General features: G+C 31.0%; 2 protein-coding genes across 2 annotated transcripts; one reads left to right on the forward strand and one right to left on the reverse strand.

The window, feature by feature from the left end:
- Positions 1-7292: 7292 nt before the first annotated feature.
- On the forward strand, positions 7293-9300 carry LOC130445356 (gastrula zinc finger protein XlCGF46.1-like). Its single transcript, XM_056780935.1, has 2 exons — positions 7293-7739; positions 7931-9300. The coding sequence occupies exons 1-2, from the start codon at positions 7355-7357 to the stop codon at positions 9202-9204; spliced, it is 1659 nt and encodes a 552-aa protein (XP_056636913.1). The 5' UTR covers positions 7293-7354; the 3' UTR covers positions 9205-9300.
- A 1141-nt stretch (positions 9301-10441) lies between these two features.
- Positions 10442-12837, reverse strand: LOC130445358 (UDP-glucosyltransferase 2-like). The gene is made up of 4 exons (XM_056780937.1): positions 12582-12837; positions 11167-11973; positions 10888-11107; positions 10442-10741 (listed from the first exon to the last, which is right to left on the reverse strand). The coding sequence occupies exons 1-4, from the start codon at positions 12817-12819 to the stop codon at positions 10459-10461; spliced, it is 1548 nt and encodes a 515-aa protein (XP_056636915.1). The 5' UTR covers positions 12820-12837; the 3' UTR covers positions 10442-10458.
- Between the last annotated feature and the right edge of the window lie 8431 nt (positions 12838-21268).

The following is a 21268-nucleotide window of genomic DNA, read 5'->3' on the forward strand; positions in this document are numbered from 1 at the left end:
CGGCGTTCTGCGCGCAAACATGCGTCTGCCCTTGGACTTTCCGATCGTTCTGTGAGGAGAATACTTCATGATGATCTTCATTTTCATCCATACAAGATGGCAATTGTGCAGGAACTTTCTGAACGTGACTTCAATTCTCGGAGGAACGCGTGTGAGGTTTTTCTGGAAGTCGTTCCTGAGGACGCTATTGTTTTTTTTAGTGATGAAGCCCATTTTCATTTGTGTGGATCCGTAAACAAACAAAACATGCGCTACTGGGCTGATACCAATCCTCGACAATTGCATCAACGGCCTTTGCATTCACCTAAAGTCACAGTGTGGTGTGCAATTTATTCACGTGGAATTATTGGTCCCTGGTTCTTTGAGGAAAATGAAGTCACAGTGACAGTGAATTCGCACCGGTATGTAAACATGTTACAGGAATTTTTTTTCCCACGGCTAGATGAGTTGGACTTAGGGGACACTTGGTTCCAACAAGACGGAGCAACGGCACACACTTCAAGAACATCGATGGCTGTTTTGAGGGAACACTTCCCAGAGCGCCTTATCTCAATTAGGGGCGATTTGGAGTGGCCAGCCCGCTCTCCCGATTTGACCCCTTGTGATTATTTCCTATGGGGTTTTTTGAAATCCCGTGTGTATGTGAACCGTCCAAGGACCCTACAAGATTTGAAGACGAACATCCAGGAAGAAATTGCCAACATAACGCCTGCTATGCTGGCAAGAGTCATGACAAACGCCAGAAATCGGTTTACTCAGTGTATGGAGAATGGGGGACGTCACCTAACTGATTTGATCTTCAAAACTCAGTAAAACAAAACTTTATGTATGTGCCTGTATTATAAAAAACGAATAAAAATTTTCTGATTCATACAATAAGTTTTATTAACTTTTGAAAAAAGGAAGTTATGCTGCCGCACCCTGTATAAGTAAACTAATTCGAACTAGTCACATGAATGAGGAAGAAAGGAACAATATAATGAAACTATGTAAGAAATTTTCCGATATTTTTCTAAAGCCAGGAGATCCACTAACATTTACATCCAAAATAAAACATTCAATAAAGACAACCGAACCGATGAAATTCCTGTACATGTAAAGTCTTATAGATACCCATACATACACAAAAAAGAAGTACATAAACAGATCAACGAAATGTTAGAAAAAGGAATAATAAGAGCATCATATTCCCCTTGGAGTTCACCTATATGGATCGTCAGTAAGAAATTAGATGCATCCGGAAAACAAAAATGGAGATTAGTAATTGATTATAGGAAATTAAACGAAAAAACTATTTCTGATAGATACCCGATTCCAAATATTACCGATATATTAGACAAATTAGGAAGAGCGCAATACTTCACAACATTAGATTTGGCCAGCGGTTTTCATCAAATTCAAATGCCGGAAGAATCAATAGAAAAGACAGCGTTTAGTGTAGATAATGGACATTACGAGCTTCTTAGAATGCCTTTTGGACTAAAGAATTCACCCGCAACATTTCAAAGAGTAATGGACGAAATTTTACAAGAACTACAGAATAAAATTTGTTTAGTATACATGGATGACATCATAATAATTAGGACAAGTTTACAAGAACACATGCAGAATCTACAAGCAATATTTTATAAACTAAGAGAAGCCCAGTTAAAAATTCAATTGGACAAATGTGAATTTTTATGCAAAGAAGTAGAATTTCTTGGACACGTTGTTACACCAGAAGGAATTAAACCTAACCCGAAAAAAAATTAAAGCCATAAAAAATTTTCCTATACCTTATACTCAAAAACAAATTAAATCATTTCTAGGATTATTAGGATATTACAGAAAATTTATTAAAAATTTCGCAAAAATTACTAAACCTATGACGACATGCTTAAAAAAAGATAGAAAAGTAGAACATACACAAGAATATATTAATTGTTTTAATACTCGTAAACAAGTTTTAACACCAGAACCTATATTGGCCTACCCAGATTTTAATAAACAATTTGATTTGACTACTGATGCATCAAACTACGCAATAGGAGCAGTATTATCTCAAGAAGGACATCCAATTTCCTATGCTTCGAGAACATTAAACGACGCAGAAACGAATTACTCAACAATAGAAAAGGAACTATTAGCAATAGTATGGGCATGTAAATATTATCGACCCTACTTATTTGGAAGAAAATTCATTATATACACAAATCATAAACCTCTACAATGGCCAATGTCACTCAAAGAACCAAACTCAAGATTAGTAAGATGGAGATTGAAACTAGAAGAATATGATTATGAACCAGATGAAATAAAACCAGATTGTGACGTAAATGCTTTAGAAACAGAATCACTTAATGTTAATATTGACGACTTAGATTCAATAATTCAAAGAGAAATTGATAACCTACCAAATGATTTTGAGCCGATAAACGATGACTTATTACCTGACTTATCATATTTAGACGATGTCGAAGAAATTATACAAAATAAAAATATAAATAATAACAAAATAAACATTATATCAGATATTCAAATACGACCACCGTTAAATAGAGATTCAGATTTAGAAACTATACATTCTTCTTTAGAAAATCCAATATTAGAAATTCCAATTTCAAATAGATCATTGAATACATATAAACATCAAATTTTAATAACAAGCGGTGAAGTAAATAATATAAGGATTAAAAGAGAAAAATTGTTTTGACAACACTCGTATATATGTAATCTTATCTAAAAGAGATTTAGAAAGCAACATAATTCAATTTATCAAAGAATATATCGACCCAAAATTACTTTATGCATTATATTTTAGAGAACCTCTAAAACCAGAACAATTTATAGCCACTGTACAAAAATATTTCAAAAACGCATCGATTCAAATTTATTCATTGTACAAATGTAGTAAAAGATATTTTAACTGAGGAAGAACAAAAAGAAAAATTAGAATATTATCATATATATGAAGAAAGGACATAGAGGGATCAATGAATTAAAAAAATCGTTAACCGAAAAATATTACTGGCCTAAAATGATACAAGATATAGAAAATTTCGTTAATAATTGTGAAACATGTCAAAAGAATAAATATGATAGAAATCCACCGATAATAAAATTCAATTTAACCCCAACAGCTAGTAGACCATTTGAACACATTCACATTGACACCTTTAAAATAGCAAACCAATCATATTTAACCATAATAGATGCTTTTTCTAGATACGGTCAAGCTTATTCAATGTCAAAGTGTGAATGGAACTTCAGTTGTTGATAACATATTAAATTACGTTACTCATCATGGGTTACCTTATAAAATAACAGCTGACTGTGGTTCAGAATTTAAAAATAATGACCTACAAGATTTTTGCAAATTACACAAAATTGAGTTACATTATACCACGTCTAAAAATAGCAATTCTAATTCACCTGTTGAACGTTTTCATTCCAGTTTAATCGAACATTTTAGGTGCATAAAAGAAAATAATAATGATTTGACTCCCGATCAATTGATAAAACACTCAATATTGGCATATAATAATTCAATTCATTCGGTAACGCAATTCACGCCATTTGAAATTATTAAAGGCCATATAAATAATCCTGATCCATTCGATTTAGACGATCATATAATAATATCTAATTACATACAAAATCACAAAGAAACCTCCAAATTATTATATGAAAAAGTTAAAGATAGAAATGCTAACATTAAAGAAAAAATAATTAATAAGAGAAATGAAAATAGAAATGATCCACCCTGTTATGAAAATCAAAACATAGCCTATATCAGAACAAAATTCAGAGACAAGAAATTACCTAAATTCAAAAAAGCTGAAATTGTAAAAGATTCTGGTATATTATTAGAAATAAACAAAGGAACATATCATAAAAATATAATTAGAAAACCAAAAAACTAAAACAAAAAATTGTTACAGATAATGAAGCTGACAATAGTATTAACGTTACTATTACTTTACAAGACGACCAAAACAGAAGACATAACAGTTACGAACGTAAATAACTTATTATTACCTATCAATTTAGGAACCAGTAATCTTATACATACTAAACATACTTTTATATATTATATAGATTTAGAATTCATTCATAAACAAATCAATAATATAAAACAATATTATTATAACCTAAGAAATAATTTATCTCAAGCGAACGCAACAAATCCTATTTCGTACCATAACTTAGCTGAACAATCATTGAGTAGAACAGAAATTTTAATTAACACTTTAGATAAAAAATCAGAAAATATTTACCCACATTTAAGATTGAAAAGAGGATTAATAAATGCTGTAGGCAAAATAGATAAATGGCTTTTTGGAACTTTAAATTCGGACGATGAAGAAAGATATAATAACGCCATAAATGTCCTACAACAAAATCAGAAACAAATAATTCACGAAGTTAATTTACAAATATCACTACATAAAAAATTAATTGATCATTATAACAAATCGATTACGACTCTATGGGATAATCAACGGAAACATTTTGATAATATAGAGAAATTTCACATTTCAATTGAAAACAAAATAATAACTTTAAATAATTTTATAACATTTCAAAGTACAATTTCACAAATTAATCTGGATTGTCAGAGTTTAATTACACTAATTGATTATATTGAAAATGCAATAACGTTTTCAATTATATCAAGCCAAGAAATTATAGAAATGATAAAATATTTAAGCACCATTTACAATGAAAAACAAATACCAAAATTTAGTAATATTTTGACATATTATCTCTTTCTTGGTTCACAAGTAACCTTTTCCAAATACAAAATAATATTTGCTACCCATGTTCCTATCCTAAAACCTAAAACCTATGAATTCTTTCATTTATACCCCGTAATTCAAAACCATACAATATTTATCCCTCCGCAACCTCACTTGGCCAGAAGTCAAAATGAAGTTACTTTCATCAAAGAAGAATGCCCCGAATTGGAAGGAAAATATTATTGTAAAGAAACTTTCAAATTACAAGATAACTGTACTGTTGAACTTTTAAATGGACATTTCGTTAAAAATTGTGTTATTAGTGAAATTAATCTTCAAGAAACAATATTGGAACAAGTAACAAATGATGAACTTTTAGTGATTCCAAATTTTGAAACTGATGTAATTTCTAAATGTGTATCAGACCGCTATTTTAAATTAATGTATCCATCACTTATAAAAATTCCAAAAAATTGTAATATTCAAGTAGGAAGTGAAATTTTCTCAACTAATGTACAAATTAAAAAAGGGAAATCAATAATACTACCGAAATTAAACTTTAAATTTTTGAATAATCAAATTTATAAATCCCCTAATTTAACTAATGTAGATTTTAATAAATTGTATGAAATTAATAACATCGCTAAGAATATAAAACCAATCCTTGAAATTTATAATCCACAAAGTCATGTATCGATAGGACTATTTACTGTAATAATAATAATTTGTATAATTTTAATAATATTTTGGATAATTCGTAAATATAAATATAAGTTTGTAAGAAAACAAAAAATAGAAGAAATGAAGAAAGAAGACGTCGAATTAGAAGAGGAAAGACAACAAAGGATGAAAAATACTTCCGTCATTTTTCATTCTTAGGGATGGAGGAGTTACATGCGAAGAATTCCTGAAGGACATTTTTAAAACAATACCATTGTATCAAATATCATAAACATGTATCAGCACTATTTTACTATAAATAAGATGTTTGTAAACAATTCCATGATATTTAATGTTTATAATTACATAGTTCGATCTTGAGATTAATTGTATTCATATAAATATTCAAAAATAAAGTTTTTTGAAAATAAATTTCGAAACCCGAAATTTATAATTACCAACAGTTTTTTTTTACTTTTTTACAAATCATTCAATAAGTCATGTTTCCAACATCGTATTTACTCATCAACTTGAATTTCTATTATTAATACTTTCTGCATCGAAATTTCATGTATGTATGTAAATGTACTAGTACATTTTTGAATTTACCGCGAAATTTTTTTATTGGCTCCTAGATGGCGTTACTCTCATGATATTGTCATGCGCAGTTAGAGAAGAGACGCTTTCGATTGTTTTGGACGCCATTGTGTCTCCTACCTTCGACCTGAAAAGTCGCATATGCTTTTCTTGGTAAATTTTCCATGTTATTCTATTGTTTTCTAATCTATTATATTCAGATCATGGATTTTGTTCCTCTCTGGAATTCCCGCTCTTTTCCAGTGGATAAATCCACTGCCGTATCATGGGCACAGGCTCAAGGGCTTTTTCCAAGTAGCAAAAAATGCCGCAGCCACCGTGTTGAAATATAGATTAACTCTTCGAAACATGGCTGCGGCCATTTTTATTGCAACAAATGCAGAGCAGCTGGATGACCTGCTACTGTTAGCGTGTCCAAAGATACTGGGTTCCATGATTCGCGCCTCTCTCTGGAAAACAATATCAGGTGAATCTAATTATATTGTTTTAATTCGTTTCTATTGAACACTCATATTTTGTAGGCTTCTTTATGGATTTGCACACAATGAGACCTATGACCGCGTTACCTTGGAGTGCATGGACTTCTCATTGCCGCCAAATCAACGTACAACTCCAAGCCATTCGTTGCCAATACACTGATTTCCGCCGCTGGCGTTGATTACTTTTTCCGTTTCTGTTCGTGTTAATTTTCATGGAATAATAAATATAATGAAATGTTTAATTAATTCCTATGTTATTTATTTATTCGTAAAATAAGGTTAGGTTAAGTTACTTAGATTTTCTGATCTTACAGATTTCCATTTATAAATTAAAGTAGCGGGGGTTTCGGAGGGCGGCAGCCCCCCCATTACTCATATAATTCATCTCGGGTTTATCCTAGTATGATATAAATGGGCAAGGAAAGGTGGCACCACTATCATGGCAAGTAAAATGTTCGATTTTGTTCTTTCCGCATATGTTTAACATATATGTTTAATATCCTATAACTTTTTATAGAGGCGTTTCCGCATGATGTCACCTATGTACATGTATTCCCCAGGGGACGCTATGTCGAAATATATAGACGACCCCCAAAAATACTTGTATTTCTAAATCCAAGTCTTACCCAATTAAAAAATTAACATTCATACGAAATAATTCTTTTTGTCAGTAAATTCCATTTTGAAATGACTTTTGATTAACAGGAAATAAAAAAAAAGAAATCTCAATCAATTTTTTTGGACTTTTTTCTTGCTAACAAGCAACCACTAAAAAAATAAAAAAGAAGATAAGATTGACGGTCCAATAATGGAGGCCGGAATAAAAGAAGAAGAAATTACAACCGATTTTTTTGTTTGGTTATATTGTCTCAGTCGAATATTATATTTTGTGTGCTCGAAATGAGCGCTACAGTTATTAAACACGAACCATGTGATGTTTTTGAATTACCAAACAATGTAGAATGTGGTTTAAGTTTTGCCGAAGTCAAATGTGAAGGCTACAACAGTAATTTAAAAGTTCAACAAACAACATTCTCAGGACGCGATGCAAATAATGAACTGAAAGCTGAGTCTAGTTATACTGATATTGAAAATCTAGACGTAATTGTACCAAAACTTGAAGAAGTTGAAGATCATTGCTTAGACTTGTCCGTAGGTGTTAGTGAAATTATTAGTATCAAGAAAGAAAAGAGTAACTATACATTTTTAAATAAACAATGTAATGATGCTAAATTTAAAAAGAGGAAAGTTAGAAAACAATTCCATTGTCCTGTTTGTAATAAAGGTAAGTCGTTTGTGTTATTTTCGGCTCCAGCTATTGTCATTTGGATATTTTCATTTTTTAACTAAAATGTTTGAATCCGGTTATGTTTTCGTCAATGTTTGGCTTTTTTCAACAAGTTAAGTTCGTTATAGAAAACTGTACCCCCTCATTTAGTTTACTATTTGACTGATTCATTTCCATTTTGATTGTAGATATCCCATCTGCGATCAAAAGGAATGAACATGTAAATTCACATTTTGGCAAGAATGTTGTTGCTTGCCAATTTTGTGGAGAATGTTTCGCAAACAAAGAGGATTTTTTACTGCATTGGATCCAATATAAAACAAAAAATAGTATAATACTAGTTAAAAATCGTCAAACTCTAATAAAAAAACCATTTCAATGTGAAATATGTTTGAAACAATATGTCCATAAACAATCACTCAGTAGACATGAAGTTATACATAAATTAGAACTTCCACATCAATGTACAGAATGTTTTAAAGGTTTTCCAACTAAAGGTCAGCTTGAAATACATACGGTCGTACATAAAGGAGAGAAACTGTACATTTGTGAAATTTGTTTGAGAGGATTCAGTTTCAAACATCATCTGAAATGTCACATGCTTTCCCATACAGGTGAAAAACCTCACAAATGCGAAATTTGTTTCAAGCAATTTTCCATTAAATCCACTCTGAAGAGACACATGCTTTGCCACACAAGAGAGAAACCTTACAAATGCTTAATATGTTCAAACGAATTCGCACAAAAAGCACATTTAAATAGCCACATGAGATGTCATACTGGAGAAAAACCCTATAAATGTGAAATTTGCTTCAAATCATTCAGATTTGCACAAACATTAAAAGGTCATATGCGTACTCATACCGGCGAAAAACCCTACGAATGTAGCGTTTGCTTGAAGAAATTTGCATTAAATAGAGATCTACAACGACATTTGTTGTGCCACACAGGAGAAAAACCCTATAAATGTGACGATTGTCCTGCGAAATTCGCACAAAGAGTCAATTTGAAACACCACAAACTATCCCATACCGGGGAAAAACGATTCATATGCACTATTTGTTCCAGACGGTTTGCTACAAAAAGAAGTTTAGATAATCACGCTCGCGGTCATACCGGAGAAAGACCGTTCAAATGCGAAATCTGTTTGGAAAATTTTAAAACTAAAGCGACTTTAGATCGTCACATTCGTTCGCATATGCAAGATAAACCGCACAAGTGCGAATTTTGTTTAAAACGATTTGTGCAAATTAAATATTTACAAAATCATATGTCATGTCACAATAAAAATAAACCGTTCGAGTGCGGTACTTGTACAAAACGATTCAAACAAAAAGGGCAGTTAGAAGATCACCTAAGGTCTCATATAGGTGTAAAACCGTTTTCTTGTTTTACTTGCTTGAGACAGTATACTTGGAAGAAGAATTTGAGGTATCATTTACGTACCAATCCAGGGCATTGAAATATTTTTTCCTACATATACAGGGTTTATCAAAATATTATTCAATATTATTCGATATTCATATGCTCGCAATAAAATGATTTCGAAATTACCGCATTGGCAACGACGATTTTTTTATTATTTGTTGTCTCCCTATGGAAGCCAGTCTTCTTTAATTACGAGAGTTGTATGAAAAGTTTCTGTCTTTTACTTGGAGATGAATGGATGGTAGCTAAATTTGTGGCGGTATACGCGTATTCAAGATAATCAAAAATTAGCGATACCATCGAAAAAGTTCACCAAATGGTGCTGGATAATCGTTGTATTAAGTTTAGAGGGATAAAAGAGGCTATTGGTATATATACTGGAGAATTATGTTTACGCAAGCAATCAGTCGATTCAAGACTATATATGAAATATGGATCCACCACTATACTTTTGAAACGAAAAAACAATCAAAACACACGATTGCAAAGATTGAACCTTCTCAGAAAAAGGCTAAAACGTTTCCATTGGCCGGAAAAGAGGCGACTGATTTTTGGAATAGTCATTGTTTGATTGAGCATTCACTGTATTCGCTCGATTTGATTCACAGATATTTTTGCAAGTCGCTGTCTTCTACGTGAACGTCTATTTTGAGTAAAAGAGAAGCGAAAGGTTGCGTTACTAAGTGTATAGACTTTTATTTTGAAAAAAAATTGGTTCTGAAACTTTTTATAAAACTCTCGTAATATAGGTTTCTCGATATGTGTTGATATACTAGATTGTGTTGTTGATATTGAATTCGTTTTGGTGCAGGTATCGCTATACAAGTGTTGAAGGAAAAACAAATTACTGGATCGAAATTTTCCTTTTTTCGGGAGTGTTTTCGATTATTTTAATTCGGGAGTTACTTCTACCAAACAAACCGCTACAGATATTATAAAATAGTATTTTTAGAAAATATTATAAATTTGCCATTTTGTTAATATCGTAAATAGTCACAGCAGTGTTGCCACGTCTCAAAGTAACTATGAAATGAAAAGTTTGTTTAAAATTTGATACATCGCGTATAGTATGAGAAAAAATGTTTTTTTCTTATATTCATATCATTGTAAATAGATCGAAATACAATTTTAGATTAAAAAAAACGTTCTTAACCTAATTTATACCCTTATTTATGTTGTTTTCATCGTAATTAATTCCAGATAATAATTCTACTCATTTCAATATTTTATTATGTTTTTTTTCAATCCATATCACCAAATAACGTATCTAATTAACGAAATACGAATTTTATTTATCTTTTTTATCATTAATATTCGTTACAGTCATTCTCTTGATAAAATATTTCAATAAATTATTTATTAATAAAATAAACGTTGAAATTATAATAAATATAAGTAAAAATACATCTAATTGATACAATTGGTACCATTTGAGATCCATAGCGGGCGATCTTACATGGAAAGCGCCTCTATGACGAACGACGTATTCGCACCAAAAGACTGCCTCATCCAATGCTTTCGTAGGCTGGTCTCGCATTATAGCCGAACGTTGTTTAGCTACGTCTCTATATCTAAAAATATGTTTCATAATAATAGAAATCTCTATACTTTTTAATATTCTTTGTTCGATTTTAAACCATTTTTGTTTACGACAAAAAAAGAAGAAGAATATGTAATCAAATCAAATAAGTAATCAGTTATAACATGGATGAATTACTTTGGATTATTTAATATTTCATTCAAGGCCCATTCGAAAGCTTCTTCTTCTAAATCGTTATAATTTATTTTTAACGCGTATCCTATTTCAGCAGCCAATGCAATATTTCTTCCTTGATCGTAAAACACGGGTATTCCCAAAATCGGAACTCCGTAATAAAGACTTTCGGTGATTCCCAATAAACCACCGTGTGATATAAACGCAACAACGTTAGGATGATCTGAAACGTAAAAAAATAATACCATGGAGTGAGATATATACATATTTATAGTTACTCACTTAGAACATCAGATTGTGGAATCCACTTGAATATTTGCACATTATCGGGTATATCTCGGAGATCCTCTTCGAATTTCCATAAAACTTTTTGTCGTATTTTCGAAAACGCGTTCAATACGATATTTTTTTTATCCAATGCGAAATTTGAACTTTTTATCATTGATCCCATGGAAAATATTATGGCGCCTTCAGTGGCGTTATCCAAAAAGTCTTTTATGGGCTTAGGTAACGGTTGTGGTTGCGGTATGGTGTAACCACCGATTTCTTTGACATTTTGTTGTAAAGGTACCGGTCCAAATACACCAAGATGAGAAGCTACTAATAATAAACTGGTATTATATAAGATTTTTTTCAAATCCGGAGCATCGGGGACCAGTTGTTTCAAGTATCCGGTTTGTTCTGGTATTTGTACAAAATTCATATAAAATTCTCCCAAAATTTCCGCATACAAGTTCTCCATTCTTTCCCATAGGCTCATTTTGGAATTTGTATCGAATTGAAATAAATTGGTGATGTAAGAACTCGGCGCTGGATTCGAAAATATGTAATTAGAATGAAACGAGACCGGACCCGCTGAAATCATTATCAAAGGAGCGCCGAATTTATAAGCGAAAAACGTCATGAATTCGAAGTAGAAATTTTCACTTATCACCAGATCAAAAGTCTCGTTAGATTTGACTAGTTTGTGAATATTCTCGTTTTTTAATAAACCCGTTGCCAACAGATTTCCAAAATAACTCACTCCTTTATAACATCGGTAGAATGAAAATTTTTGTTGTTGGGTTATCGATGACATATCGTAGAATTCTACAACGAAAAATAGTTGAATTTCAAATTACAAACTACTCAAATTACTAGAAATGATTTTCTCTTACGACGTTTTTGATTTTGGGAAAAAAGATTGTTGTCTTATTTGGATCCCAAATTTGTATAGTTTAGGACTTTGGGGTTACTTTAGAGTGATCTCAGGAAGCTGAATAGATAGAAGAAATTTATAAGGTAGTTGGGGGGGGGGCTTAGTTTAACTTTATCAATTTAAATTTCATAATAAGCCTTCAAATACGATAATTCAGTCAATTTATACGATAATTATTTTCGCTATTAATTCATGGTACTTACATTATTTTATAAAATGGAAATATTGTTTTCTGGAAGCTACTTCGAAGTATTATAAGTTAGTAGATAAATAATTAATGGTATTATTAAAATAAACGTGATATGAAAAAATTCTCATGTTGTTTTAATGACCCCGATGATGAAGATCCTACCTTGAAATGACATAATTCCAAGATAAAAAAGTGCTAGGCTGGAAAGTGGATAAAGGAAATCATTAACGAGAACTAGTAGAAAATTGTGGTACAGTTAGTTTGGTAGAAGTTAATATACACGTTTAATTAAAAATTTGTATAACTTACTGAGCAGGTTACTTTTTATGCTTTCCACTGAAATATCTTTCAAGTTTTTAATCGGTTTTTCTTGAGGAAAACAATTTATGAAACTGACTTGGTGACCTCGATCGGCTAATTCTTTCATTAACCTGAATCCAAGTGTGAAATGACTTTGTCCACATATTGGAAATATTCCCAATATTTTGTATGTTTCAGTTATAGAAAAAACGTACAAAATTACAACATACGAACAAACGTGTCTCATTTTGTTACAATTTGCAATGATAACGTCGGGTTTTTGTTAAACCGGAATTTTTACTATGAATGTTTATCAGTTATTAAAACAGGAAAAGAATATTTCAAATTATTATTTAGTTGTAATTAGCGGTAGGTTCGTTGATATGTTATTTTGAAAAAAAAACAAATTAATTGTCTTTTTTTATTAAAAATTCTGTACAATCAAATAACCTTAAAACTTATTGTATATCACCATCAATTCAATAATATAAATAAATAAAAATCTCGTTTTGTTTCAATTTCAATTGTAAATCTTTATACGAGGGTTGCTATTTAAGTTTTGAGATAAATAAATAAAATCCCATATTCAAAATTGTTTTTCAATACATTCTTCCATGAGTTTGAACCAATTGTAGAAGTATTTTTTCAATTTCGATTGAGGTACTTCCAAAACATGTTAATTGAACTTCTTCTTATGTAGGAAAACGTCGATTTCTCAATTTATTTTTGATCTGCGGGATTAAGAAGAAATCATTGGGTGCCAAACACTCATCAGTTCGTTTTTTTTTTGACCGTCCAGAAACGTTTTTAGTTTGAACTGATGTTTGAGAGCTCGCTTTGTCGTGTTGGAGAATGATTCGTCTTGGTTTCCTTGATTTTTTCGATAACCAGTTACTCAGAGGAAACGTGCAATCATTTGGTTCGAAGGGCTTTGAGCACGAACAACTTTTGTTGGATTCGGCTTGTCTTGGAAGACACAGTCAATTGTGGTTTAGTCTCTAGTTCATTTACATAGATCCATCAGTTTACGTACATCATTGATATTTTCTGGTACAACACCCGGTATTGGACGAACTGTAGCGAATTGCGACCACCAAAGAATTTGTTTAATTTCGCGTTTTGACCAAGATGAATGTTTCAAGTATTTGTAAACAATTCAAATAGCACTCGTAGAACAAAACGTCCATCTTTAAAAATGTCAAACTTCATCATGTAAATGTCAGATTTGACATATTTATATCAACGTTGCCGTATCTTAAAACTTTATGGACTTTTCGTCATCATATTCCAATATCATTTTGATTGATTTTTCATATTTCAAAAACTCAAAAAATCCGCTTTTGAAAATGTATCATGAGTCCATTGAAATCATTAAAGGCGTATGAAAAATTGAATCAAACTCGATTGTGAAGTAAATATTTAAAAATTTTGAACTTACTAATATTTATTGTTAATGATATTAAAGTAGAGATTAATTTCTTCGAATATACATTCTGAATACACTGTTTACGTCAATATTCATGACTACACTGTTTGACGCGCGTTTCTACAACCAAATTATCTGTCAACTGTCAGTTTACCTTCAGTGTCTGAAGACGATAACTTGGTTGTAAAAACCCGCGTCTAAACGACTAAGTATACATTGTTTTCATATGAATATTTTATAAAATTTGTTTAGGAAACGACATAAAATCGATTGTTTAAATAATTATTTCTGTAATGATAGAAATGTTCTGCGCAAAATGCGATAAAAGAAACCCCAACGCATATTGCGTATAATAAAAAAACCTTAAAAATTTCAGATAGTTTAAGAGGCGGAACGTTAATGATTTTTTTGTGTCTCTGCATCATTATTAAATCATTAGCGGCGTTAATATTTTTATAAATATCATCGACGAAACCGTTTTCTTTGATTATCATTAAATATTCGTTGAATTTATCGTATTGAGGATGTCCCATTTTGAAAAAATAATTAAAGAAAACCGTATTCAATTTGTAATTTTTCAAAATATATATGAGTGGAGTACCGTCTTCTCCTATATAATATCGCGGTAATAGATAATTAATCGACTTTTCTAATTTCGCAGTAGCGAAATTTTTCTCGAATGCAGTTTTGTTGAGACAAGCCGAATCTACTTTACAAGTATCACTATGTTCGGCTAAATATTTCTCGTAGAAGTTGTTAGATTTAATCATAGTTCTCGAAGCAACATAATGAAGTCCGACATTTAATTTTTTGTTTACTATGTCTTCGATTGTGCCGTATACTTGTCGAGGATTTTCGTTAACGCTGGAATTGAATAATTTACTTTTATAACAGTTGCTCATTATAGTGATGAAATATAAGAGGACAGTGAAGAGAATTTTGAGCGATGTGGTATTGGGTTTTTTAAAATTTGGGACTTCTAATAACGAACGAAATATTATAAAACCGATTTCTAGTTTAGTATACTTCCGATCTAATTTCAAAATATTCATAATATAATAAAATTGCAATCCTAGAATAATCAGGATTAGAAATATAACGATCCATAAATGAGTGGTGAAAATACGAAAAATCGACAACCTCTCGACGTCTTCTAATAAATATGGTACAGCGAAATACGAACTATCTTCTAGAGGTGAAAAAGTTTGTTCGAAATAACCCATTTCCGTACCTTCTGGTACTACTAATCCAGCGAACATATCGTAAGGTCCTTCTAATAACATTTTCCATATTCCTGTGAAATTATCTTTAAAAATGTATGAATCAATTTTGATTTCTTGGAACGTATAAGTTACATTCAAACCTAATTTTTCCAATGCTAAATTTACTACCTAAAAATAAATAGAAGTGTCATAAGAAAGAAAAAATATTGGACTGAACAAGATTTTTCATTTCAAAATTAATTTTTTTAAAACCGTTTTATCATTTACAACATTCAGAATCGATAATACGAGGGTTGATACTTAAGTTTTGATTTTTTTCCATTACGCAATTCGTTTTTGATCTTCGGAAATAAGAAAAAATCATTGGGTACCGAATAAGGAGTGTACGTCGTGGTGGAAAATGCTGTACCATAGACAAATAAAAGATCAATACATTCTTGCATGAGTTTGAACCAATTGACGAAGTATTTTCTCAATTCCGATTGAGTTACTTCCAGAACATGTGGTCAACCTTCTGGCGTAGAAAAACGTTGATCTTGCAATTTATTTTTGATCTACGGGAATAAGAAGGAATCATTGGGTGCCAAACAAGGGCTTTACATTGGATGACCCATCATTTCGATGTTTTGACTGTTCAAAAACGTTTTTATTTGAACTGAAACAACTTTTTTTGGATTTGGCTCGTCTTGAAAGAGCCATACAGTCGTTGTTGTTTGTTTCTGTTCTATATTCATGGATTTGTCGCCTGTCACAACAAATAAATGTCTTTTGAGGCACCTCGATTGGGATGACCCATCGATTCGATGTTTTGGCTGTTCAAAAACGTTTTTATTTGAACTGAAACAACTTTTTTTGGATTTGGCTCGTCTTGAAAGAGACATACAGTCGTTGTTGTTTGTTTCTGTTTTATATTCATGGATTTGTCGCCTGTCACAACAAATAAATGTCTTTTGAGGCACCTCGATTGGGATGACCCATCGATTCGATGTTTTGGCTGTTCAAAAACGTTTTTATTTGAACTGTAAGAGTTGTGTTGGTGGAGAATCATTCGTCATGATTTTCCTAATGTTTTCGAAGCAACTAAATACCATTCAGAATCGACCGTTTTACTTTTCTCTAATGGAACGGTGATGTTAGATCCAGTTTTTCCAAAAAAAAACAGGCGATCATTAACTTCGAAGTCGATTGTTTTTTAAATTCGGGTTTATGTGCATAGATCTATAATTCGTCGCTTGTCACGATCTTGTAGACGTTTTTCGAAACACCACGTTCGATTTTTTTTGCGATATCCAAACATTTGATGCAATATGGAATGTATGCGAGTGGAACTAATGTCCAAGTATGCCTCAATCTCATGGTACGCTGATTATGAACGAAATCAATCTTGTAAGAAAGTTCCACCCCGATTGGAAAACCAGCGAAATTGATCGGCATATTTCGTAAGTCATAGAAAATCATCGTACAAAAATTGATTGATATAAACGCTTCCGATAACCGTTCCAAGTACGGTCCTGACTAGTAGGTTGGAACAAACCAAATGTTAACAATGTGTTTTAATTAAAACTTTTCACCTTATTGCTTATTCCAGTGTATTTATCGTTATAAACGTATGGCGGATAAATCCCAGCTAAAACTCGAACATTTTCAAATTTCCTTTTACTGAACTTTGGTTTCGAGATTTCATTCGATTTTAACAACTTGTCGCAATTTCCCAAATGTGTATAATGTAATTTATTTTCTTTTGTTTGTGTGTATTGCATAATTTGTAAATTATCTGTATCCAATCGAATGAATATAACATTTTGTATATAAAATCTGAAAATAACATCATGAAAATGTTTGCGAATTCGATATTTCTAATTGAAATAAATATTAATAAAAGGTTATAAACACTTTTTGTTTCTGTTAAATCATGTGAACTTTGTAAAACTACAAGAAATGTTTGTTGTAGAATCATTTTGTCTTAGTAAAAGACTGTAATTGAAATTAACGACAAAACTATATCGACGAGAAATAATCAATGATACGATACCTAGAACAAAACTTTCGTTAACCTCAAAACATCGAAATAAGTGACTACAACTTATTAGGTATCGTTTAGACTAGAAAACTCACCAGTAACTTTCAAATAAGTCAAAAAATAACTTACAAACGAGAACTATCTATCTACAGCTATGCGATTTATTCTTTTTGGATTTATAAAACTCACAGAAGAGGTGTTTGGCTGTTTTCTTTGGTTTCTTACAGAAATTATAAATTTCTTTAATGTTGGTAATTCAAAATCATCAAAATGATCAATTCTGATGTTTACTATCAACAACTAATGACATTGGATAGAAGAAATGAAAGAAAAATGTCAAATCGGAAACGATCAATGGTCTATCATGAAACTGAAAGATCTTACACATCTTTGGAGACTCGTAGCTAACTATTGGAGCTTGGTTGTTTTGGCTCCATCCGATTACCATTTATTTCGATATTTGGACAATTATTTGAATGGTTAAAATTTCACAAACAACGATGACTTTCAATCGCACCTGGTTCAGTTTTTTGCTGATAAGGAGCAGTAATTTTATAAACGCGATATTATGAAGCTGAAAGAAAGATGTCAAAAAAGTAATTGAGGAAGATGGAAGTGAGCTTCAGTTCTAATCCTCAAAGGCTCCAGAAATTCCTTCGAAAACATTCAAACTTTGGCCATTTTCAGTACAACTAAGTGAAGTTGTGAAAAATCCTGAGCTGCATCACCAGTTTTTTTTAGTTGAATTGAACAGTATATAAAACTAAACGAGTTGGTCATACCATATAAGAAACTGGTCACCAAGATCGTGTGATTTAGCCCCAAAAAATGATTTTCTTTGAGGTTATGCGAAGTTGTTAATAAACCAGAATTGATATATCAGATTGCACCAAATAAAAATTTCTGTTTAATAAAGCTCGTTTTATTGGCGGCAAAAATAGATTTCAAACTATTGAAATTGGTAAAAAATAGTCTAAATAAATCTAAAAAACCTATTCCTTACAACCTATTTCAATTAATTTTGAAACTAGGTAAGTTTAAGTCGATTTATCATGATGATTCTTAACAGTTTAAGTGATTTCTTTGGAAACAAATTATGTTTAGTTGTAATGAATTGGTATTACCTATGCAAAATTTCCAAAATTTCTATATCCTGTTTATAGATTTTCAAAATAAAAGTAGATTTTACGTCCAATTGGTTGGACATGTATAAAAATTTGAACAAATCTTCGGCGTTTCCATCGATGTTTACAAAATAAAACAGTTTCGTAGTTTTGTATTGTTTGTTTATAAAAAATGAATAATTTTTTAATTGATAGTTGTAATATACGCGATGTCCTATTATTTCTTTAATATTATCATTGTTAATAGAAACAACAACTTCTTGTTGTGTGGAATAATCAGCTACAAGATTTTTAACGCAAACATCCGTTGTTTTAACGTTATTTTTGACAATTTTTTGTAATAGTGAACATTCCATTAAAGTAAAAATACTTAGAAATATTATCAACATTTTGGATTAACTGCTTATCATACAATGAATTACTTTTTAATCGTCGAATGAAATAATATTAGTTTTAAATAATAATTGAAGGTAAAGTTATTAAACAAATGGATTCATTAAAGAATTTCAACAGAGAAACGCCCAACAAACACTTTCATTGTTCGTAATCAACTTCTAATTCTTTTTATCGAAAAATTAGTCACGCCTACAAGGTTAATTCAATAAAAATGTTCTTTTTTGTATAGACAAACTAAACGATGTATTTGAATAACTATGAATAGTAAATAAATTTCAAAAAGTTATTATTTTGGATAATATTATATTTTTCAATGTAAAAATCAAACACAAAAAGGTAAATCATTTTCCACTCGAATACTCAAAGTTACTAGATTTGATCTTAAACCTCTGTAGCTAATAGTGTTCAGGAAAAACAAAAATTTGACGTTCTAGGCGTTTGTGAGCCACATCTGTTTGTTGGTTAGGTTTTGTAGATACTGTTCTAGGTGGAGTTATGCTGGACAGCCCCGTAAAGCATCAACCGTGATAGTATCGATTGAACAAAGTTAGTTCAACAATATTTTTCTATGATCTAAGATTTCGAAGTTTCTAATCAACTCTGGATCGCCTATAAGTCTCTTCTGCATTGATTTGAGCATCCTCAGGGTATTTTTGGAGCTGAGCTCCAAATGTACGATCAATACTCTAAATATAAACGATTTTAGAACTTGTAGAGGATCAGAAGCTGTTGGGGGGTATGGAGCTTGATTGTCTTAACGTTTTTGTGAATTTGCCTTAGCTAATAATAATAATTACTTCAAACCTCAACAATTTGTAGTGTTATTCTAATCAATGGAATCGAAATTTTCAAAAAAAGGCGTAGCTAGTTTTCAAATTTTATTTATTTTGTTTTGAGATTATTTTTTTTACCGATCAATTTTCAACAATTGGCTAGTTATGAAATGATATAAATGTTCCGAAAAAAATATCAAAATTGAAACCCCAACGGCAATTCCATATAAAAAAAATAATTTACCAAAATCAAATAAACTCATAGGTTCGAACCGAATTGTTTTTTCGTATCGTTTCATCATCGCCAAATTAACTTTGTCTAAATCTTTATAAATTTTATCAACGAATCCGTTTTCTTTGATTATCATTAAATATTCATTGAATTTATCGTATACAGGATGTCCCATTTTGAAAAAATAATTCAAGAAAACCGTATTCACTTTGAAATCTCTCATGATATAAATCAGTGGCGTTCCGTATTCGTTTATGTACGTTCGAGGTATTATAAATTTTAAATACTTTTCTAATTTAACTGTAGCGAAATTTTTCTCGAAGGCAGTTTTGTTTAGACAAGTAGAATCAACACTACAAAAAATACTGTTTTCTGCTAAATATTTTTCGTAAAAATTACCGGATCTAATCATAGTTCTTTTAGCTACGGCGTGTAATCCGACATTTAATTTTTTGTTGACTATATCTTCGATTGTTCCGTATACTTGTCTCGAATGTTCGTTAACGCTGGAATTGAATAATTTACTTTTATAACAGTTGCTTATTATCATAGTGAAAAATAAAATTCCAGTGAAGAGAATTTTGAGCGATGTGGTATTGGGTCTTTTAAAAGTTGGGACTTCTAATAACGAACGAAATATTATAAAACCGATTTCTAGTTTAGTATACTTCCGATCTAATTTCAAAATATTCATAATATAATAAAATTGCAATCCTAGAATAATCAGGATTAGAAATATAACGATCCATAAATGAGTGGTGAAAATACGAAAAATCGACAACCTCTCGACGTCTTCTAATAAATATGGTACAGCGAAATACGAACTATCTTCTAGAGGTGAAAAAGTTTGTTCGAAATAACCCATTTCCGTACCTTCTGGTACTACTACTCCAACGAACATATCGTAAGGTCCTTCTAATAATATTTTCCACATTCCCGTGAAATTATCATTTATAATACATCCTTCAATTTGTGTTTTGTATGTATAAATGACGTTTATCTGTAGTTTTTTGTATATCATATTAATTATCTAAAAAAAAAAGTTTTTTATACAACTTGAATCAACTTTATATTATCTGTTTGCTTCGCCCTTTTTTCTACTTTATTTTTTGAATTATCGTGTTGTATTTCCATCTTTTCATTTGGTTCTATGATAAAGTAGGTTACTGTAATGTATTAATAAAGTTTTTCTGAATATACGTTAAAGTTAGACAAGTATTTGATCGTCACGCATTGCTCGTTACGATCTATTTTGATACTGAAATATAACTCGCAATTTTTTGTTATAATAAATCATTGTTTTGATTTAAAAATAAGCCAGGAGCTATTCAAATGGACCGAGGTATTTTATTAGAATATATAATTGTTTTTAAAGACTACCTTTTCCAAAAACAAACAGTCAATTGTCTTTAAAGACTGATTTTTATGAAGACTAATCGTCAATTGTGGTTGGAGACTGTTTCTTTACGGAAACAAATTGAAATTTGAGTTCAGAGACTTTT

The sequence above is a fragment of the Diorhabda sublineata genome, chromosome 6 (genome assembly GCF_026230105.1).
Source record: "Diorhabda sublineata isolate icDioSubl1.1 chromosome 6, icDioSubl1.1, whole genome shotgun sequence".
Lineage (NCBI taxonomy): Eukaryota > Metazoa > Arthropoda > Insecta > Coleoptera > Chrysomelidae > Diorhabda > Diorhabda sublineata.

Excerpts from the sequence above, each read along its gene's own strand:
- LOC130445356 (XM_056780935.1), top strand. The coding sequence starts at position 7,355 with ATGAGCGCTACAGTTATTAAACACGAACCATGTGATGTTTTTGAATTA. Across the intron at positions 7,740-7,930 it reads TTGTCCTGTTTGTAATAAAG|ATATCCCATCTGCGATCAAA; the intron begins GTAAGTCGTTTG and ends TTTTGATTGTAG.
- LOC130445358 (XM_056780937.1), bottom strand. The coding sequence starts at position 12,819 with ATGAGACACGTTTGTTCGTATGTTGTAATTTTGTACGTTTTTTCTATA. Across the intron at positions 11,974-12,581 it reads CATAAAAAGTAACCTGCTCA|AATTCTACGATATGTCATCG; the intron begins GTAAGTTATACA and ends TTTTCGTTGTAG. Across the intron at positions 10,742-10,887 it reads GAAATATTAAATAATCCAAA|ATATAGAGACGTAGCTAAAC; the intron begins GTAATTCATCCA and ends ACATATTTTTAG.